This window comes from Octodon degus, unplaced genomic scaffold, assembly GCF_000260255.1.
Source record: "Octodon degus isolate 3935 unplaced genomic scaffold, OctDeg1.0 scaffold00003, whole genome shotgun sequence".
Lineage (NCBI taxonomy): Eukaryota > Metazoa > Chordata > Mammalia > Rodentia > Octodontidae > Octodon > Octodon degus.
Window position 1 is genome coordinate 12,554,839 of NW_004524579.1, and position 23,343 is coordinate 12,578,181.

At 43.5% G+C, this 23,343-nt stretch overlaps 1 protein-coding gene across 1 annotated transcript in view; it reads left to right on the plus strand.

The window, feature by feature from the left end:
- Positions 1–23,343, plus strand: part of Fhod3 (formin homology 2 domain containing 3) — a 514,361-nt gene that overhangs the window by 322,719 nt on the left and 168,299 nt on the right. Inside the window, exons 7-9 of the mRNA XM_023714409.1 lie at positions 8,297–8,408; positions 14,848–14,942; positions 22,212–22,355. Of these exons, the coding sequence (XP_023570177.1) occupies positions 8,297–8,408; positions 14,848–14,942; positions 22,212–22,355 (351 nt within the window). The remainder of the gene's footprint in view (positions 1–8,296; positions 8,409–14,847; positions 14,943–22,211; positions 22,356–23,343) is intronic.

Consider the following 23,343-nt stretch of genomic DNA (forward strand, 5'->3'; position numbering starts at 1 on the left):
GCAGTAAGTTGGCTGCCAAACTCTTCCAGTAGCGTGCTCACCACGTCTGAGGTTAGCTGCCATCTCCAGCACGTGTCCAGGGCTGGTTGTCTACCTAAGAGGATTCTGTAACCTTGATTATTACTTAGAAAAGAATAATTGTCACATTTTCCCAGTGCTTAGGTTTTGCACCAATGGGGAGGATGGGAATCTACAAAGGAGAATGGAAAGAATCAGATTGGTCTGTGTTTTTCTTTGACTTCTAGAAATAAGTTTGGTGACAAATTAGTTTCCTAGAATGTGAGATTTTGCACATAAACTGTGGATGCTTCTACCTGGAAAAGCACACTTCCTTGTTCATTTCTCTCAGCTAGTATTATATCTGCAAACAGTATTAAGGTGTTCCTAAGGCAGTGCTTTAATGTAAGGGTTTTGTTATTTATTAACAATTGAATCATGGGTTATTAGAACATTTTATCAACTAACTCTTCAAAATTATCTTGAATATCTCAAGGAAAAGTTACAAGTACTTTCTGATTCTTTCCTACTCTTTAAATTTTTTAAAGAAATTTTTATTGAGTACATGTTTGCAGTACCTGGTTACATTCATCATAGGAAGTTGGTACATGTACAAAATACATTTTAATTCTTTTTCTATCTCTCCTTTCCCCTCTCTCCATCCATCCACTTTTCTTTCAATGAAGCTCCAGCTAAGCCCCATAATTTTATTTTAAGAAAGGAAAATGTTGATTTGTAGCATTCTTTATTTTGTTCCTTATCTGAATTATTTTGGGTTGTCTGTTCTGCCAGATTTCCTGTTCACTAATTAGTAACTTATGGGCTTTCTGGGTTCGTACTTTGCTACTCATCATAAATTTGGAAATTACATGAGTTATAAGCACCTCGCCACTGGGCTCTGGAGCCAGAGCACGTGGATTTGTTGCAGGGGACTTCCTGTTCTGGCAAATGCACCAGCTGTAGTCACTGTACTGCCCCATGGACCCCTCCAAGCCAAGGCCGAGTCCTACACCTGGGAAATACATTTGGGCCTATGGTTTGTCATGTTGCAGATAACCTATTAGAAATTGGGAAAGGAGATAACTGGAGCCTGAGATTTTTGTTGAGCTATTTGATGATTAGGTTCAAAGTCTTTAAGGCCTGGTCTAAATCATTTCATCAAAAATTCTGGGTTTGAATATGTGGTATGGCACTAAGATATTTCTCATGGGGAGAGTGGCTTAAAAAAATAAAGGGGAGAGTGGGTAAAAAAAAAGATGTTTCCACATATCTTAAAAATATGTATCTTAAGTTCCTAGAATATTTTAATATCCTGTTTGTTCTAAGGTGCTGATAAATGAAACAAAGATTTTCTTTTTAGATCAAGTTATCTTACTAGTTTCTAATTCAGTGCTAATAACCAACATCAGTTTGCATTACATGGATTTATGTTGTTAACTGAAAGTGAAACAAAATCAAGCATTTGATTTCCTAATTCCTTTTGTAATTTATATATTGAGGTTTGACAGTTGTCCTCTTTGTATGGTTGTCCAATTTGTGGAAGAGAAGTTAGAAATTTGATGGATTTTAAGGAATACTTTTATTTCTCCTTAATGAACAGTGTATTTGACCTACACAGTGCAGATCTTTTGTTTCTCTAAGTATAGTAAAACGTGATGGGTGCTCCAGTTTGTTTTTAGTACAAATGTATTGGGAAATTATCTTTTATTGCTTTCCTAACTATCTGATGATTGTATTTTGTGTGAAACCTACATGCTCACTGTCTGAAGGGTCTCACTGCACCCTCTCCCTGTAGGTTAACCCAGAAAATAAGACAACAGGCGCAAGGCTGTCTCTGTGTTGGCAGCGTCCTGCCCCCCGCACCCCATGCTGGCCCAGCCTCCCTGAAGTAGAGCTGCGTGGGAATCCCCAGTTATTCGTGGAACATGGAGGCTCAGCCTGGCAGTGGTCTTCCCCCTGTGTCAGCAGGCGTCTCTGTTCCTCTGAAGCCTCCTGACCTTTACTTTATGCAGACAGTGCAATGTGATAGCTGCAACAGAAACTAAAGCTCAGCCCTGTCACCTCCAAAATGTGCTAAATCATTAGGAAGTGTGCAGGAATTCACAGCCACTGCGTGCTCCTCTCCTCCACACTCTCCCATCACAAGGGGATCATCTCAAATTCTTATTATGTACTGTGATGTAGCTGAGTATAACAACATAAAATATAATTTTTATTATAATGGGAGAAAAGAAATGAAATAGTCGTAGCCCTTAAAATATAAGTAAAATACAGGCAGCAAGGCACAAAGGCAGAACCTAGAAGCTGGTGCATTTCCTCTAACCTGAAGGAGGTGGGATTATTTTGGTGAGCAGGAGCCCAGAGGCTGTCACACAGCCCTGTGCTCCATGGGGACCAGCAGAAGCTGGCTGCATCCAGCTCTAATTGCCCCAGACTGCTGTCCTCACTACAGGGGCTGTTCTCGAGGAATGCTGTCTGCTGACACTTGCCAGCTAGGTGGGTCTGTGCATGAGAAATGCTCTCCATCCCCACAGCGTCACAGTGGTCTGGGCCACTCTCAGTATCTGGGCGGTCATTTCCTTGAAGTGGGATTATGGCTTCATTACCTCCTCGTAGAACATCACCGGGTGCTGGGCATCTGGAAAGTACTCCTAATGTTCAAACTGGAAGCAGATAATATTGGATTGGGAGGGACCTGAAATGGGGTTAGCCAGTCTACCCCATATGTGCACGCTGAATTCCTTCTACAACTCAGCCGTAGCAGGTGGCCGGCAGAACCTCTGGAGACTGGAAGTTTGCTCCTACCACATTAGCCTGTTTGTCTTTGAACCACTGATGCAGACTCCTTGTTTCCTATAGCTCCCCTCAATTGTTTTGTGACTGCTTCATCTTTCACTGGCATCAGATGCTCTGAGAATGAGCATCCTTTCTTTGAGCATTTACTGATTTTCTCCTGGTGCTGGACTTAGGCAGGTGCATGAGCCTGTCAGTCACTGCAGAGAAAGCCTTCATTAGAATGTGAAGAGGCCCCAGGAGAAGGCAAAAATCAGGTAATGCAGATTCCTGTAACACTTGGCTGATGTGTCTTGTCTGAGGAGCCCTGGTGTCTGAGCCGTGCAGTGATGTGTTCTGCACAGCCTCTTCCACCCCTCCTTGGGGCCTTCCCCTCCTGCTCCCTTTCTGCCCTCTCAGGACTGCCTCTTTCAGCAGATGTAGGCTTGGATCTCAACAGCCCTTCCTATTCGTGAGTCTCAGATAAGTGGGAGGAGAGGGTTGTTAAAGGGCTTCGGGAAGAGCAGCACATTTAGACCTGGATGGATAGGTGTGGACCATCCACAGTGGCTGTTTCAAGGTTTGCAAGTCTTATTCCAGATGTATGAGGGCATGAAATTAAGCAATTTCAAGATGAATGAGGATTTGTCATAAAATTCTTTGAAACAATGTACTTTTATTACTTTCAAATCTATGTGCTAATACTATTAAGGAATTTCTGAAGAGAAGCCCCCTGGATGTAATTTGATGAGAAATTAGTTATATTTGCAATTAGTGCCAAGCATTTCCACACAAAGAACATTCTGCTGCTCCTCTTTCTAAAGGTCTTTATCTAGTGTTTGTTATTAATTTACATAGTAAAGCTTCCAAGAGTACATAAACACACACTTGGACTCAATAGAAGCCAAATTCATAGAAACATAAAATTATGGATCATAAGAGTTTAGGATTTTTTTAAAATCCAAATTGCAGCACCTAAAGAGCCCCATACAGAGTCTTTAAACAGAGGAGAGGACATGAATGGAATGTTGTGACCACCAGAGAGGAAAGACTTCACTAGAAAAGTAGTTTCTTCATGAGAGAGCCTCCTAAGGAACAGTGGTGATTCTGGGTCCCCAAGACTGTGTTGGATGTGCCCAAGGGATCCTTCTGATGATCAAAAGGGGCTCCAGCTGAGACCTACTAATAGGGGAGGTAGGGCTGGGCACAAGCCAGGTTCTTTCCCAGGAAGGCATTTAGAAGGCTTAAACCACATAATAATAGTCCACCCACTAAGGAAGTCGCCAAGCCTGGACTTGCTAGGTTTTTATTTACTTGAAGAAGTTTCTCTAGCTCTGAATGTATAAAGCATAGTTCATTATGCCAGACCTTCCCCTTCCACCCCCAACTTTGTATTTGTTAAGAAAATTCTCTGGAATTTAGTGTTTTCCTGGGCGGGAAGCAGGGGAGCAATTGTGGGACTTAAGTTATGAGAGTAGCAGCCCTCAAAAGAGTGCAGAGTTCTCCAAAGCCCTCAGATTACTATGTGGGGAGGACATGGCTGTGGAGATGGAAGCTCATGATGCTGTGTGCCCTCCAACTCGCTGTGGAGGCCTTGGCTTGGCCAGAGCTGTGGTGGGATGGAAGTGGTCTCAGGGGCAGAGATGACTTGCTCCACAGATCTAGGGCAGTAGGTTGGAAGGAAGCTCTGCAGTAAGGACATGATGCCCTACCCTTCCTACACAATATTGGTGGAGCAGCTCCTCCTGCATCAGATCAATGCACGTCTCTGTTGTCATCTCGTTTTAGTAGTTTCAGTTCTTGGTTGAGGTCAGCTGTCAACCACATGTGTAGCCAGTCACACTTCTGTATCTTCAGATTCTGCATCGGGATATCACCCAAGAATGGATCAGAAATATTTGGAAACAAATGTGTCTGTGCTAAACAGGCATAGGTTTTTCTTGTTGCTGTTCCTAAACATTACAATAAACAGTTATTAACATTGTATTTACATTGCATTAGGTATGATTAGTAATTTAGAGATGATTTAAAGTACTGAAGGGTATGTGTGGCAATGTGTAAACATTATACCACTTTATTGAACGGAGTTGAACATCTATGGCTTTTTATATCTGTGAAACTCTCCCCCCTCAATAGCCAGGGATGGAAAACTGCACGGCAATTCCAGGCATGACCAGGGGTGTGAAAGAATGATATAGTGATGTGGCGGTGGCTGAGGGCTCCTTGGGATGAAGTAGTCAGGAAGACATTTCCGTGAGGCGGCTTTCTCAGCCCTGACCCGAAAGGCAGGAAAGAACCAATGGAGAGTTTCTGAGTCAAGAGCAAGCTGCTCACACAGCTGAGGTGTCCATGTTTGGAGCCCACCAGGCCAGAGGGGGAATGTGGAGAGCAGGAGGGTGCAGTGGTCATCCTGGCTACAGTGTGGACTTCAGGGGTATAGTGTAGGGGCACTGGGAGGCCATGGTGCTGGGCCAAGTCAGAAGGGGATTTGGTTCAGGACAGATGACGATGGGTGCTTTGACAGCTCTGGGAGATGGGCTGCCTTTGGCCCTGGGGTGAGCAGCACAGGTGATGCTGCCGGGCACTTAGTGGAGGACTGTGGTCTGCTCTGAGGTGGAGCCTGTTCAGGAAAGAGGCCCAGGTGTGTGGATGGTGGAGCAGAGGGCTTGTGAATGAGGAGCAAGAGTTCTGTCTTAACCCCAGTGAATCCGCTGTGCCTATTTGCATCTGAGAGGAGGCAATATGACCATGCCACTCTTGGGACTCTGTATGGCTATTCCACTCGAGAGTTTGGTCAGACCTAGAGAGCATCTAGTCTGAGGTGGATGTTAAAAACATAGCAACTGAATTAACTTGCTCAGAGTATGTATAGAAAGAGAATGAAAGAGATTAGATGTGAAAATTGAGACTTTTCTACACTGAGACTAATTACACTATCACACATGTTCAACCTGCGATCCACCATTTTTTTAAAATGCTATAATTGAAATATTTTAAAAGGAACCTTTGATGCTTACATAAACTATATTAACTATTTTATATTTGGTCCAAGAGAATTTCTCTTCATTCAAAAAAAAAAAAAAAAAAAAAAAAGCCCAGAAGGCTAAGAAACAGTAGGCTGCAGGTTAGATGTAGCTAAGGGATCATAGCAGTGAGGGGCTGGCCCCTCAGGTGGAAGGCTTGTTACCCTGACTGAGGAGCAGGACATTGTCGCTGAGGAAGCACTTCATTGTGTAATATGCTGCTGAGAGGTGAGATAAATGGGCACAGACAGTGACTACTGGATCTGGCAACACAGAGGCCACTGTCAACCTTAAAAGAGTAGACAGTGGCATGGATAGAACTCTTATCAGATTGGGCTGGGGAATCAATGGAAAGTGGGACTGGGGGCCACAGCGACTCTTTGGGCAAGTTTTCCTATAAGCAGGAGCTGAGAACAAGGGTTGAGAACTGGCTGGAGAGACACATGGGGTCAAGGAAAAGACAGGTAGTTTGCTAGAAGTATGACAATAGAGGAAAGGACAAAGAGGTAGAAGTGCTGAAAGAATTTGCAGAAATGGCCTGGGGTTGGTGATGTTTTAAACTATTCCCTGTGGATTGTACATTGTAGTCCCTGGCTTGGACTCCCTCCAAATTACTTCTAAAGTTTAAACATTAGTGAGTAGATGCTTCTGAGAGGCACTGGGCTTTCCTCTGGCTATAGAACAAATTAAGTGGAGCTCATTCAGCCACGGTATGGGAATGGAGGCTTTGGGGAAGGGTCATGAATTGATTGACCTGGTCTTACCTGGTGGATTTGTTAAGTGAGCAGTCATCTCCAAGCCCACTGGGGCTAAGTGTAGTTGTAGGTCATGGAGACACTGTGCAGATAATCTCCCTCTCCCTTGTAAGAGCTTGCCACCGTGGAGGTGGGCACCAACATGCCAACAGTTTAGGGTGGGATAGGCAGCTCAAAGCAGAATTGTAGCTTCCTAAATGCATGGTATAAATCCATTATTGGAGTATATTTGGTGTGTGAGTTCCTTGAGGAAGAGATTCTGGAAGAAAGCAGGGTCAAGGGAAGAGAGATGGAGGGTAAGGGGTTGCAGCAGCATCTCAAGGGAAGAAGGGACCAATCTGGACACCCCAAGGTTCTCATAGCCTCAACATTAGGAATCTGTGGCAATATCCATTTGGAGGTGTCTTAGTTACTTTTCTCATTGCTGAGACAGAAATCATCTGACACCAAGGTTAAAGGAGGAAAGGTTGACTGTAGCTCACAGTTTAGAGGTCTTAGTCCATAGTTGGCTGCTCCAAAGCAGGGTGGAGTGGCAGAGGGACATCCGAAAGGCGAAACAGTTAATGGTGGGCAGAAGGCAGAAAGGCAGAAAAATAGCGAAGTAGTAAGCAAGCAAGTAGTAACAGCAGCAAGCTACCCTCTTTCCCTTATATACTATCCAGGCTACCCTTAGGGCAGGCACTACTCATTCAGGGTGGGGCATCCTTAATCCTAGCTTTGTGCTGTGAATCAATTCCAGATTGATTCCACACTTAATCCCAGAATCACACTGTTGATCCAGCCATCTCTGTAAAGCCCCACCTATGACAGCATGAGGCTTTGGGGAGACATCTAGACACAAATCAGAATAGGAGCTATGGTATTTCCTCTCAGTGAATGCCCTGTGGCTTCTGTGAAAGTGAGCTCCATCTGTGTGAGGAAGCCCATGGGCTGTGTAGCCACTCATAATGCTGATCCCTGGGCCCAGGGAGAGTAGGTTCCAAGACCTCAAGAAGCCTTCTTTGCCTGGTTTTAAGAATGGAGAACTCAGCTGGGAATGGTGACATGCACCTGCGATTCCAGCACTCTGAGATAGAAAGGAGGCAGGAAGAATGCAGGTTTGAGCTTAGCCTGGGCAATTAAATGATTTAGTGAGCTCCTGTCTCAAAATTTTAAAAATAAAATGGTCTGGTGACATGCACCTATATGTCCAATTTTTATGCAAAGGTCCTATATCCAATTTTCTGTACTAATAAAAAGAGATATGGAGGAACTTGGCTCAGGTTCCTGTCTGTGCAAGCAAGCTGTTTGTGACCCAAAGCATGCCATTTAAACTGTTGAGTCTGCTCCCTCACCAGAAAAATAAGAACTAAGACTGTGCCTACTCCCCAGGGTTGTTGTTGGAGTGCACTGAGGTAACCCACTCAGCATCACTGTCTTGTGTCTTGGGAGCCTTGTAGGTGTGAGTTCTGGAGCCAAATGCCTCGTTTTGGCTCCAGTTTTTTGTTCTGTGTCTTACTAGCTACAAGACCGAGGACAGGGTCTTCATGCCTTAGCTTCCTGGGCTGCACAGTGCGGAGATGATTGGCACCTGCCTTCTGAGAGGTCTAATGAGGGGTTAGTGAGGACGGAATAAGGAGTGTGCATAATTGCTAAGAGGGCAGTCGAGGCCCCTGTGAGTGCTGGTTGCCAGCTGTGCTTAGCATGACCTCGTGCCCGGGCAGATGGGGCCATATTTGCAGCTGCTTGATGGTTTTGTCTGTTCTCCAGTTCCGCCTGGTGGTGAAGACAGCCCTGAAGCTGCTGCTCGTCTTTGTGGAGTACTCGGAGTCCAATGCACCTCTTCTCATTCAGGCTGTCTCTGCTGTTGACACCAAGAGAGGTGAGCAGTCCCACTCCTTGTGTCATCAACGTGAAAAAGCCTAAGGTAGGGAGGCTTCCAGGTCTAACAAGTTTGAGACTGAATGAAAGATTAGCAGAATTCCACTGGTGAATACATCTAGCTGCAGGAGACCATTTTTTAGGATAGTGAGTATTCAGAGATCAGGGCTGGAATGTGGTATGATCCCAGGCATGTGTCAACCTACCCAGGCCAGGAGCACCGTGTACTGTGCTTGTGTTTATCACCAGCCAGCCTGCACCACTGAAACCGCAGAGAGGCAGCTCCTTCTCCCCTTTCCTGTCTGGTCCAGGTAACTTCCGCCCCTCTTTCCCTACCCCCTGCACACTTCATTGGTTCTCTTCCTCTTATTTATTCCCTGAACCTCTCTCTTCTCCAGGCCACCCCTGCCTTGCTCACGCTGCCTTCCACCTGGTGTCCCTTGCCACCCTTAAGTACAATGAGAATATTCTCAAATCCAAATTTGGTCATCTCAAACCTGCCAATAACTTCCTGGTGCCTGCAGCATGAAATTCAACCAAATTCTTCACCTGATTTATGGGAAAGCCTGCTGTCTGTCCCTTTCTCCCACCTGGCCTGTCCCAACTCTCCCTAGCTTTCTTTTTTCTTTTCTTTCTTTTCTTTTTTTTTTTTTCTTTTCTTTTTTTTTTTTTTTTTTTTTTTTTTTTGCGGAACCAGGGATCGAACTCAGGCCCTTGTGCTTGCCAGGGAAGCGCTTATTCCACTGAGCCATCTCCCCGGCCCCTCTCCCTAGCTTTCTCAGGTACTTGCAAAGCCCCATGTGTCTCTCCTTTTTCCTGTGTCATCATTGTCTGTCTGTCCACAGGTGTGTGCCCTGTGCACAGGAAGCTTCCCCGCCTCAAGACATGGTACCCAGCTCTCCAGAGCAGGCAGGCATGGCATACAGCTCTGGGGTAGAGTAGAGCATGCTGGGTGGCTCCTAGTGAGACCTGAGCCTAAATGCCAGGGCTGGCTTTTTTTTTTTTTTATAATTTTATGGAGAAATAAATAGCAATGAGACAGTTTCAAAACCGATTAGTAGGATAGTTTCAATAATTAATATATTAAGGGGCTGGGGAGATGGCTCAGTGGAATAAGTGCTTCCCTGGCAAGCACAAGGATCTGAGTTCAATCCCCGGTTCTGCCAAAATAATAATAATAATAATAATAATTAATACATTGCATATTGTTGTCTTCTTAGTGGTTATTCATAGTACAAGATGCAGACATGATGTCCTGTCCACAAACACTATTAATACAAATCTTTCTATTGATTGAATTAAGAGAAAGTAGCTGTATATCTAGCCTATTTTGAATATACAAATACAAAATGGTCCTTCATTTGTATCCCCTTTTTTGTTTAGTTTTGTCAGAGATGAGTATTCCATTGTGATTTAAATATTGTAGGTGAGTGAATTCAGTAAAATATTCCAATATAGAACCCCCCCCCTCTCTCTCTGATTGTTTTCCTTCTGAAGAAGAGTCAATAATTACTAGCACCATTTTTGTAAAGGCTAAAGTAAGGACAAAATTTTAACTCTTCTTTTTTCTTTTCATGGATGTAACAGTAATGCTACTGTAGAAAGTTTGGAAAAACTATTAAAGAATACAACAAATCACTTTGTTGTTGGTACTGGGAATCCAGGATGGCTCATGGCTCAGAAACTGTGTCTAACTTTCCCCAAGCCAATCCGTTAGGCTTAACATGCTCTCAGTGGGGCCATACATGTAGGGCTGCCCCAACAGGTAGCTTGTACTACCAGTGGCACACACATGACTGTGCTATCAGGCAGCTTGTGCCACCCAGGTGGACTGTCACATGGCACCCAATGGGATAGTCATGATGCGCCACTGGTGGCTCAAGCCAACAAGAGCACGTTGTGGCTGAAGTTAGGTTCTGGGAAACAGGCATCTCTTTCCATTCATCCTTGGAGGTTTAGTATTTCATTCTCAACTCTGAGGATTCCTTTAGGACAACTAATAGGCTGCGTATCAGCTTCTTTGTCCTAAATTTCAAGTAACCCCAAGAGCCTTTGCCATGGGAGCTGTGTTAATGTGAGAGTCTTCTCATGACCATGGCTTTATTTGGCTTTGGGGTGTACAGATTCCTTTCTTGAGCTCCCCATTGCATAAAGATATGTCCTATGGGTGGGAATGATCTTGAGGTGAACACAAGGCACCACACCCTGACATCTAATACTCAGTCATAGCTCCTAGCCACAGGCACTCTACTGTACTGAGTCACCACAAGACAAAAGCGATAGCCATCTTTTCTCAATTAGTCAAAATTTAAAAAACAGAGCAGCTAATGGATTGTTTTCTTAGCTCCATGGGTTTTGCCTATAAAATTTCTTAAACTTTTGGCAACGGCTTGCATCTGTCTGCTACTGCGCACTAGCAGCTCAACAGCAAGGGAATGCAGCACTCGTGGAAAAACTCAGAAATAGCTTATCATGCAAGGTTCACTAATATGTTTCTTTATGGACATGTGTGGTCTTGGCTGTGATTTTATAATACATACATATAACATCATCCTATTTTACTGCTAGTAAAATCGTTCCAGAATCCTATGATGAAATTAAACATATAAATATGTCATGGTGTTCTGCAGAAAGCAACATAAATTGCAGCTGTGTTTCTACCTAGCAGGGTTAGAAGCAGCAATCCAGGCCCCTCACAGCTGGGTCACAGAGCAGAGGTGCCAGAGGTGCCCAAGAGACAACCGAGCATGTCCATTCACACACACATTTACAAATAAGCCATAAATTTTACTCCTCATAGTGGTTTCCTTAGCAGGAGTAAATGGCACATTAAGTGTAGACAGTTGTCTCTCTCTGTAAATAGAGAAGAAAAAACTCAGATTTAAGGAATTGGCAAATAAAACCAACAAAATAAACTATGGGTCCTCAAAAGTCATTAGCACCTAGAGCACATGAAGTCACTCCAGAATAAATGACTGGGTTGTTTTACAAACATCATGCATGGCTACTCTTCAGTTAACCAGAAGGCTTTGTTCTGAGGGTTGGCCAAAGCAAACCACTTAAAGAGCAGGGATAAAGCTGAGGGATCAAAGGTCATCACAGTCAGCAATTAATATTTATGAATGAAGGGAACTTTTAACTGCCCCACTACACCCGGGCAGTACTTCAGCACAGGAGCTGGAATGGAAAAGTGGATTTGATTAGTCCCTGGGCCTGGTATGGCATTACGCCTGTCTGCCCAGACCCCTGCAACCTCTTCTCATTTGTCTGCATCTTCAAGTCTCTTTCCCCTCCTGGTAGACAGGGCCTGGCAGCTAGAAAGACAGACAGCAAGACTTATGCATGCCCTTGAGAGAGTTTCTTTTTGTCATTTGACCACTTTTTCCTTGAGTTCTACCCTGAGGTGGTCAGTGGAAGCTGGTTGAGAGGCCACCACTCCCTGGGCAATAGGACCTTGCCTCTGACCATAGGGTTTGTTTCTCCTGAGGGTAGGATTAGGGACCAGACAGGGAAACTCACTCTGAAATTTCAGTCATAACTCTTGGATCTCACTAATTTAGTTCAGCCCAGCTTTTGAAGAAGTTTTATTTTTCATTTGAATATAAAGCGATGGATATGATGTAATTCCTAAACATGTGTACCACACATGATTAACAGGGGAAAACTCTAGCTCTCCTTTAAAGTAATACTGTCTCTGATTCTGTTCAATAATATATTGATCGCTGAAGAATGCACAAGGCATGGTGAAAGCCCGAGGTTGGTGGAGTTCCAGCTCCATCTCAGTATCCTTTAAGCAGAAATGTCTTTGCAGGGTGTTGATCCCTTACATAGAAAGATGTGGAATGTGCTGTGAGGAGCTTCCGTGTAGGGACAGAATGTTCAGTGTCTTACTTTCCTTTAGGTTTAATTCATGTATTTAAGAGGAGGGTAAGAGGCATGAAGGCCACAGCTAAATTTTGGAAACAACCCAAATGCCCATCAGCTGAGGAATGGATAAAAAAGATGAGGAACTTTATAAAATAGAGTATTACTCGGCGATAAAGAAAGATAAAGTCAAGGCTTTTATAGGTAAATGGATGCAACTAGAGACCACACCCATGAGTGAAATAATCAGACATGCATGTGTAAACATTGTGTTGTCTCCCTAGTGTAAGAACCTGAAAGAGTAAATAAAATCTGAAAGGTACAATAGATACTGTGAAAGGAAAAGAAACTGCTGAAAGTAAATAACAACTGGAATGAGGGAAAGGAGAAAAGAAAGGAAGGAAAAAAAGTACATATATATAATAGCTAAGGTAATTCTACCAATTTTTATTGGCTTATTGAAACAGTAAATGTTTAAATTTTTGACCAATTTTGCGTGCTTATATCAGATAATCTGAGTTATCTTTGCGGCCCCTGTTTTCCAGTCTTAAGACAGGGAGTGAACATTCATCTCGGCAGTGTATCAGTATGTGTGTGTTTCCAGATTCCAAAACCTTAAATGATAATAGGGAAATCAGATAGCCCAGCTGAAGAACATGTTTTTCAGTTAAATTAAATCAGCATTTGGGTGTTTTAATCATTGTGGATTAGATGGTGCGCACATGTGCCTGTGTCTACATGGGTTGGGGAGGATGTGGCCTGGCTACTTCCTCCCTTGGCTGTCTACCTCTGACTCTTGCTTTCCATTTCTCAGGCCCACTTGGGCTTCAGAGTAAGCGACCAGAAGCACCGGACCCCTGAGTGTCATTAGCAATGCTCAGTCCCATACTTTCTGCCCTGTGCACTGACTCTACTCTCTGTGCACTTTGCTGAGCTTTGGGGCTGTATGTGAAAGACAGAAGCTACGCTTGTTGCGACACAGGGAGGGTCCTAGAGCCCTGCAACTCACCTGGACAGTGAGAAGCCAGGCCTCCAGAGCATAGCCATCGACTGTCATGATGGCTGAAATAGTCACTTTGCTGAACTTCAAAGAGCAATTACATCAGTGTGGACTTCAAAGGAGTCTGACATCAAATAGGCAGGAGATAATTTGGCCATTAGCAGAGGAAGGAGCTTATCTTCGTGTTCAGTAACGAAGGATCATAAAAGATTGCTTCTGACTGACTGGTTCTCAGCCAAGGGAGAAGACTTTCTGTTGACTTGGGAGAGCCAGTGACTACATGAGACCACATCTGTCTGCCACATCTTATATGGGGGTCTATTATTTAATCTTTTTATCTTCTCTTCTTTCCTTACTATGTACATCTACCTTCTGTTTCTTTTAAAACTGTTCTAGTTTAACCCACATCAGACACTTAGAGACCTCCAGTTCATCATCACTTGGCACACATTATATTGAGCACATACTAAGTGCCAGGCACTGTTCTAAGGGCACAGCAATGAAAAAGATAGCTGCTGTCTCTGCCCTTAGGACCTTTTATCTGAAGCCCAGGAGCAGCTCTGACATAGTCCACCCAAAAGGTCAGCCCTTGGAAGCTATTATATTTAGGTTGATGACAAATTTGCTTTTATCAAGCAAAAGTAAGCAATACCCTTTTGAGGTATTTGTGGTGAAAGGAAAGAGTTTCATGTCTCAAACCATCAAGCCAGGGTGGGGCAATGCTTACTTTACTTCAAGCATTTACCTTGAAACATATAAAACTATTGCAGGGGATGATTCCCCTTTGTAGCCTTGCCCTGGGCCTGGTGGTCCTGGGAATGAAGCATTTTCCAGCCCCTTCCTGGAGCCTGGGGAGACCCATACAAGCCCCTCACCTACAGAGCCCACCCAGGAGCCACCTCCTACCCTAAACCCTGCAGCCATCTCCAGTAAAAATCACCTCCTTCACTGAGTGGCAGGCTTAGCTAAATGCTTCTGGCCACTTTTCAGCTGCTGCCTCTGTGGCAATATCCGTTTTTTCTCTGTGTCTAACCACTTCATTAGTTTGCAAAACTGGTGAGGGCAGCTTCCCGCTAGACTTTGTACCTTGCTGATGCTTAGACAGTGTTTCTATGCCAATGGAATAGAGGTAATATTTTTCTGTTCTTGACATTGCTGCTAGACAGGTATGTCACTGTTACTACTTTGAGTCAATGCTAGAGGGAATAAAGATCTTTTTCCCAAGTGCTGATAAACACTCAAAAAATAATTACGAAGTATTTTTCCATTCTGAAGTATATAACCCAAAAGTTACACATAAATGTGTTTTACAAAATTATGTATTTACTATAAAGCAAATAAATAGGTGTCCTAATCCTGATGAGCATATAGTACTTTGAAGAGGACAAAGATGATGTAGTACAGTGTTGGCCGCTACAAAATACTTACTAGAAGCATGTACAGATCCACCTAAAGGGTATCATTCACACTTGGAAACTTGCTAACTGAGAGGCATATCCTTGGATCAACTTTGACCTGAGTTGAATACAAACTGTTGTTGAATGTCTGTTTCTAATGAATTTTGCCTTAATCATAGGCATCAAACCCTGGACGAATATCATGGAAATTCTGGAGGAGAAAGATGGAGTTGACACGGAGCTGCTCGTTTATGCGATGACTTTGGTGAACAAGGTTGGTTATTGTGCATTGCAGGTTGAATTGTCATCCCAGAAGATATGACAGACTCATTCCTTTGGGCCTTTGAATGTGACCAGTTTAGAATTAGAATCTTAGCAGATGTAATACAGTTAAAATGAAGTCATTAGCGTAGACCCTTAAGACCTTTTATCTGAAGTCCAGGAGCAGCTCCGACATAATCTACCCAAAAGGTCAGCACTTTTGGTACCCATTAGGTACCCATTTGGTACCCATTAGGGTACCAATCAACTTGGTATGATTGGTTTTCTTATAAGAAGGGGGAAAGAGACACAGAAGAGGACAATGTGCAAACATGAACATAATGAAGACAGCCAAGTGCAGACAGAGGCAGAAGGCAGAAAAATGTATCTATGAGCTGAGGGATGCTGATGCTTGCCAGTAACTGATCTAGAATCTTCCCATGGAGCCATCAGAGACAGCATGACCTTGTTAATACCTTAATATCAGACTTCTCAATTCACAATGTCTTAAGACACCTAGTATTCTGGTACCTAGTTATAACAGCTCTGGGAAACTAATGTCATGTGAAAAAATTAAATTTCCCTCTAGCAGCCACACCATGTGGACCTTCATCATGGTGGCTGGAACCACAGCAGCCATGCGCTTCTTCAAGGGAGAAAGCCCTTTATACAGTGTGTACACTCAGCGGCACATACCTGTGAGGGGCTCCAGGCATCTGCACACTTTTATGCTTTGGTCCTTTCCAGTAAAACCAAAAACACTGATAGCAAGAATTTTGTGATGCTTTTCCTAGCAAGACACATTGTCCTTAAGAATTAACTTTAAAGAAATAGTTCACAAGTCAGGAAAAAATGAGGCTTTTGCTTCACTGGCTATATTGAATTCTGACTCCTGGGTTAAAAGGAAGATTCCTGAGGCTGCATCTCACCCTTTTTATGTGAGGCTGACCATATCTTTGTGCTCCTGTTCCTCCCACCAGGTGTCTCCTGGTTGAGCATTTGTAGGGAAGTAGCAATTCTTAATACCTATCCTTAAGGGTGGTTCTGAGGCAGTGGATCCCAGGATGGCTGGAGATGAGCCAGGGTTGAGGCTGGAGTTTTCTCACTGGAATTATCACACCCCGGACTTCCTGTGGACTCTTTCTATGCTTTCCAAGGTGCTGCTGTCATTAAATCTGCAAAAAGATCCAGCTCCTGCCATAAAGCTGAAGAGATGTTTCTCCTAATGAACTAAGACATGTCTGTAGACAGTAGTATAGCTCTGCGGAGCAGCTTTCCCCACTTAGACTGTCATGCCCACTCTAAGGATTGAAACTATACAGGCTTCTCTCTTCTCAGCAGGTAGGTAATTGGCACAAAGTAGCTCTGATGCAGACCCCAATGTTCAGAACTACAACATTAGTCCGTATGAGTGGGGTAGGATAGCTTTAACCATGATCCAAATGCCAAGTGGAAATAAGCACAAATACTCATTACCCATATGTTACAGTAACTCCCAAATAGATTGAAAAGTTCAATGTAACACATGAAATCGAGGGGAAAAACAATAGAAAGAACTGAAGGTTTAGTTGGTCTCTGGATAAATCGTCAACGTCACTTGAGTGACAGACTCACTCTCCAAAGTGTGTTTCCTGGAGAATAGCAAGGCACTGAAATCTGGAATACACGTGCGGTGGCAGGCTGTAGGCTTATTTGAAGAGGTTGGGGCAAGGAGAAGCTTAATTTTAGAAGAAAAATAAAGGGGAAAAACCCCCGTATGCTGTTCTGCAATGAAGACCATTCTTTTTATGTTGACTTGTAGCAGGGTGTAATGCAAGCACATCGGTGGAAGGCGCATTGTTAGGCAAGTATGCTTATGCGAACAGCTTGTCTGGAACACTGCATTTTGGGGGGTTCCTTGACTAGTCTTAACATAGGTGAGTGTGCTTGGCATCGCCCCATGTGGCCTCCTATGTGGCCACATAGTGGCCCCTGTGTGGCTTCCAGCTCCATTCTGCTTGGTTTTGACATACATAACTCCATTTTGGTGCCGACAGCTCTTGTAAAGATTACTTTAATAATGAAACCAGTGAAAATATGCCAAAGGGGATTTATATATGTCACTGCATACAGTTCTAAATGGTCTTGTTTCTCAAATGAAAAACCACACATTACAGCTAAAGGCAAATGACAAGCCGGAAATCATTTGCCAAAAACTAGGGCAAAAAAAAAAAAAAAAAAAAAAAAAAAAAGTCCTTAAGAGATTAAGAACCCATTAGAAAAATGAAAGACATTAAACAACTAAGAATAAAAGCAACACATAGTGAAATAATAAGATATTTCCCCAGGTCCTATTGACAGTGATTGCTTTTCATTAACCTGTCACTTGTGGCTGAGTATGTGGGAAATTTCTACAGCCCCAATGGGAGGTGAGCACAGCATTTGTGATGGATAATCTCAAAAATTCGTTTATTTTCAAAATGATTTGTGAACTTTCTTTGCTGTGTGATTTGTAGTCATTTTCTGTTGTCTGTTTAAAAAGCAAGGTCATGTATTTTCTATCTTTTTCAGTCACTGACCTTGTTTCCTAAAACCATGAACTCAACAACAATGGCAATTGCACTCTTCCCAGAGTTACCTGTCATGACATTATCCACTTGATTGGTAAAGGCCATGTCCAGCTGTCCTTGGGATTCATCTCAGCCACACCCAGACAGCATGGGCACAGTGTTGCCAGTCCCTGGCACACGCCTGGTGCATGTCACACTCTGCTGGATGTCACGTGGCATTTGATGTCCAGGAATTGCTGGTTCACCCCTTCTGTCTCACGCTGTCTAACATGTTCTGCCCAGGAAGATCCCATCCTCCAAATGTGGCCTCTTTCTTTGAAAAGGTCCACAGACCCCTGCTGCTCGCAGGGCATCTGTTTGCTTGTTGAACTGGAGTGTTTATTGCCCCAGTGAGTAAAATGCTCTGAGATACCAACCAAATGACAACCTGAAATGTTCAGATGGGTCTGGAAAAATGCAGACTCTGAAATCTGGGAAATTCTATTGCGAGGTGGGTGGTTTCTAACTAGTATTGATTTCAACAAAATAAACAATGGCATAATAATGTGGAATTTAAAAATTTGACATTTTCATGATAAAGCAAGTCCACTGAATCCTAGCCTGCCTTGGGTTCTGAGACTGAGGTAGCTTTCTTTGTTAACCAGGAATGTTAAAGAGACTCGCTACCCACCTCCTTCCTCTTTCCTATCTCCATCCCATGTCTTGAGAAGGTCAGAGGGCAGGTCAGAAATTAACCATTTTCCCCCTGCACACTGAAATGATAGAATGCCATCTTGACCCAGCTGAAATTCCCTTAAGGAGGATCAGCCACCTGGGGGGGGGCTCAGTTATGGACCACTCTGTAGATTGGGATGGGGCAGCTGAATGGCAAAAGGGATTACTTGGGGGGCTGACTGAGGATGTTCACAGGAGGCAGGGCTCTAGGGGGCCCAGGGGAGAAGAGCTGCTCTGTTAGGGCAGGAGATAATTAACCCACACCAATTCAAATTGAGCTTTTGCTGTATTTTTCACATTTGCTGTCATTGCTTTCAAAATACCATATAGTAAAGTGGACATTTATGAGATTCACACACATAAGGATTACCTTCACTCTTGGGGAACTCACTAGTTCTACTTTTTTCCCCAAATCTTCACATGTTCTTTTATAAGGCTATCGTGATTCCTCAGTAACCCCTGACAACTACTGCATAGTCTCTTATTCTAATTTTGTGTTTTCAGGAATGTCAGAGGGGTCATAGAGAATGTAACCTTGGGGGCCAGTGTCTCCCAGTGTAGTGTCTGTTGGGCTTGTGGGTGCTTTGCGTCAGAGCCCTCTGCTTCCTGCTGCTCTGTAGAATTCTGTTACATAGGTGCAGCACTATTTGTTTATCCATAGTGGATTTGGGTGCTTACAGCCCTTGCCATCCACAGATGACCCCACTGTAAATATTGGGCCAGGCTTCACCACATTCATTTTATTCTGCATGCAAGATTAGATAAAATCAGTGAAAACCTAGGGAGAGGAAAATACTCTCTAGGACAGAATTTCCATCTGGGAGATGACTGTGATTAATCATGTGTTACAGGCCCTGGCAAGACAAAATTAGGGAAAATGAGGGAGGGGGCACCAGTTGTTAGGCAGCTGCGTTGCGGCTAGTGGCATCTAAGGACAAAGGCATCAAGAAACATTTGCTTCCCAGACTTCTGTGGCAAAAGTGCCGTGTTTGCCAGATGCAGGCGACTTAGCAGTGAGAGTGATCAAGTAGAACTGGGCAGGGAGGCTGGGGGCTGGGCGAAATGAGATGCAATTAGCTGATCATGTTACAGAATCAGCCAAAACTAAGTGAATGTGTGTTTCGACACTGTATGTCCCCCTTCTGCACAGGAGGAAGAGGAGGCTGTATTGGTGGTGGAATGCCACCATCTGCCCTGTAGCCATGTGTGGAAGCTGAGGTGCCTGCAGGCTTAGCCCCAGCCTGAGTCTTCCCAGAAGAAAGGTTAAATGACTTCTTAGCGCCCCTGGTCTCTGGCCTATTATAAAGTAGGGGCTATTTGAGTCTGTTTAGCTCTATGGGTCTAAATGTTTAATTATGTAATAGAGATGCCTCCTGCTCTCCATGGCTGGACTCACTAAGGCAGTAGGGATTATTAGGTCCACGATTTTAACCCCCTGCAAACTCCTGAGTTAAAGAACCTCAGCTTAGTATGGCCAGCCAAATAGCTCAACAGATTAAAGCACCTGCAAGCAGGCAAAGGAGCCCGGGTTTCTATCCTGGGCCTACCATGCTGGCCCTACCCTTTAGGTGCGATGAGACAGCAGTCGAGACTGGATGTGGTGGCACGTGCCTGTAATCCCAGTTCTTGGGAGCCTATAAACAGGTGGATTACTATGAGTCCGATCTAGTAGTAGACCTTGAATACCCTGTAGACCCTTCCCCAAAATACAACCCCCCCACAAAACAAACAAACAAACAAACAAACAAACAAAAAACTCAGCTGACTCCAGACTGGAAGGAAGTAAGAAAGAGGAGAACTAAAGATATTCCTGGAGATTGTCTGCCTCCTGCTGGCCCCTTGGCAATGCAGAAAGTTTTCTATCCTAGATCCCAAGTGTCAACTTGCTTTCTCACTTTGTACATTTTGCAGTCAAAATGTAATCACTACCTATGTGCCCTCCTCAGACCTCATATTGTGTTTATACTTTTTAATCGTTTAACAAATTCTAGAGTTTTCACCCAAACCAGAAGATGATGTTGTTCTGATGATGGGATTCTTTGATTGTATGATTTTCAGTGTGTGCTGGAAGCAGGCTGTAGCTCAGCAGGCAACAGTCACCTGGTAGTAAATATGTTGATGTCACAGTGGTGTGTGCTTCCCACATTTGGCCCCATCTGGGCGAGTACCTGCTTACTACAGCTTCTAATTCCCAGTCTCTTGCTGTGTGTCCTTGTTGAAACCCTGAGTAGTTAAACAATCACATAACCATTTTTTTTGTACCAGTTTCTGGTCTCAAAGTGGATTATATCTTCTTTGCTCAGCATAAAAGGAAAAAGGCACTCTTTGGGTTATGAATATGGACATTCTTTCCAGTACTGAGAGCTCCCATATGAAAATATCAGAGAACATGGAACTGGAAAATGATCCTTTTGAGGGTGTTGGTCTTATGTCTTCTGAGGCAAGTTATTATGTTTAAAATCATTTTGAAATGTATACAGTGTTGCAAAATGCAAAGGTGGTGAAATAAGTAGGGAATAAAGACAAGCATTGGAGATTCCAGGCAGAATTCCTTGCATAGAATCCAGGAGTGCTGTTATCTGTGGTGTTACTGAAGCCTTTTCAGTGACTGCCTGTTGCCTCTGGCAAATCCCTTCCCTCCTCTAGCCTTCATCCATCCATCCATCCATCCATCCATCCATCCATCTATCCATCTCTCTCTCTCTCTCTCTCTCTCTCTCTCTCTCTCTCTCTCTCTCTCTGTCTCTGTCTCTGTCTCTGTCTCTGTCTGTCTCTGTCTCTTCCTCCCTCCCTTTCTCCTTCCTTCCCTCCCTTCCTTCTCTCTCTTTCTCTCAAATTTTTATTAGAACATGTTCGCTGTACATGACATTTGTACTTCTCATGTGGAGCCAGCGTGAGTCCAGAATGTATCTTCATGCCTCCTTCATTCCCTTTCTCCCTTCTTCTATGTCTCGATCCCCTTCACATTTGAGAAGGAACATTTGCCAGCTTTCTCTTACCTGTTATTTTGGTCTTTCTTTATAGTGTGATTTCCTCATATCTGAGAAACCATGCAATATTAAGCTTGTGCATCAGATTTATCTCCCTTCACATTATGATCTCAAGGTGTGGTGGTAAGGAGCTTGTAACAAATCTCTTCCTTCTAGTTGTGAGCAGGTGCTTTGTCTAAGATTCTCCCCTCCTTAAGAGACTTCAAAAAGAAGTCAGCTTCCTTTTTCTTGGATTACTTTTTCGTTTCTTAGTTGCTACTTTGCCACCTCTCATGTTTTCCTCAGCTTTGTAGACCAAGGGAAGGCCCAGATGAATTTAAGTAAAAGAGAATCATTAAATTATCATAACTCCAGGTGTTGATGTATTTAACATAATAAGAACAGCTAATAATGAGGCACATTGGTTTTCTATTGCCACATGACACATTGCCCCAAAGTTAACAGCTTATAACTAGGCACATTTAGCCTCTCAGTTGCCATGGAGCAAGAACCTAGGTGTGCTGCGCCATCTGCTCTGGGTCTCCCAAGACTGTAGTCAAAGTGTTCCTAGAGCTGTGGTCCTCTCTGAGGCTTTGGACCCCATCTGGGCTCCTCTGGTTCTTGGCAGAACTCGTTTCCTTGCAGTTGTGGGACTCATGTGGCCTGCTGCTGCTTTGAGGCCAGCAGGATAAAAAGAGGGAAGACCTAAGTCCAATTATTGATCAGGATAGCATCGTCTTTGATCAAATCAAATCTAAGGCTTGGGACCCTAATTATGATACCCTCCTGCACTTTTCCATTTAGCATAACTTTAGCATAGATGCGCCATCCCACCTGTGGAGTATCCAGCTCACACTACAAGAGAGGAGCTCGTACAGCACAGGTACACCAGGGGTGAGAATCTTGGGGTTCATTCTGAGAAGAATTTGTCATCTGTTTTGTGGTATTCCATGTTGTAGTAACCAAGGCCATTGGCTACTATGTATAGCTGCTCAGAGCTTTGGGAAATTCCTTAGCATGTGTCTCTATCAAGTTCTTTTCTTCTTCCAGACGCTGGCAGGATTACCAGATCAAGACACCTTCTACGACGTGGTCGACTGCCTGGAGGAGCTGGGCATTGCTGTGGTGTCCCAGAGACACTTGAACAAGAAGGGCACTGACCTGGATCTAGTGGAGCAATTTAACATTTATGAGGTAACAATATCTGCTGTCTGTAAATCAGTGTACAGCTGAAGCAAATGTCAAATGATGAGGGTCACAGATACCTAGACCAGGGTTCTGAGTGGTGGAACACCCACATCACAGGGAATTTTCTGGAAGTGCATGTTCTCAGACCTCATGCAGCCAAGACTCTAGAGACGGGGCCCAGCAATCGGCACTGTAGCAAACCTTCCACAAAAGTGATTCATTTCAGTCCAAGAACGTTTGATGTCATGGGATCCTGGAGCTGTTCTATTCTGAGGAACAAGCATTCTCACAGCATTATCCTTACTCAAGGGAAAAGACATTGGAAAGACAACAGGCTCAGAGGCAATAGATACAAAGAGAAGTTCAGCTTTGTGTTTTGTAGGTCTTAGTGCAAAGTGAAAACTTAGGGTCTTTTGTGGAAAAAAGTACTATTAAAGATACTAAGTGACTTTTACTTCTGTAGACTTTCACCTTGTTAGTAATGTTTTTCATTTGGTACATTATAAGGAAAGAAAAATCGAAATTTGAAATTATTACAATGGATTTTGCTGTTCATCTTTATGTTGTGTAATGTCAGTTTAAAATGCAAATATGAGAGCATTTGTGTACAGAGTCAACAAAATAGTCTAACTCATATTTTGAAACATTTTATATGCATGTGTTTTATTCTTACCAGAACAATGGAAAAGCTGTGCAAAATGAACTGTTTTTGTCTTTTGATGTGTGTGTGTTCTACCAACACTTGGCTTTGCAAGCACTTACTGATAAGCAAAGAAGGACTGCAAAGGGAATTCTGGGCTGCACTGTCTTTTCATTTTGTTCTGTCACCATTTCAGCATGAGTGGTTAGCTAAGATGGGAAAGAAACACAAATGAGAAAGGTGATGATAAGGCTCATTGGGTTTCATCCTTCTGTATTCGCCTTCAAATATCATTCAATGGAAGCAGGGCTCTCAGGGTTCTGACACCCGTGCTTACGAAATTGTGAGCCTCAC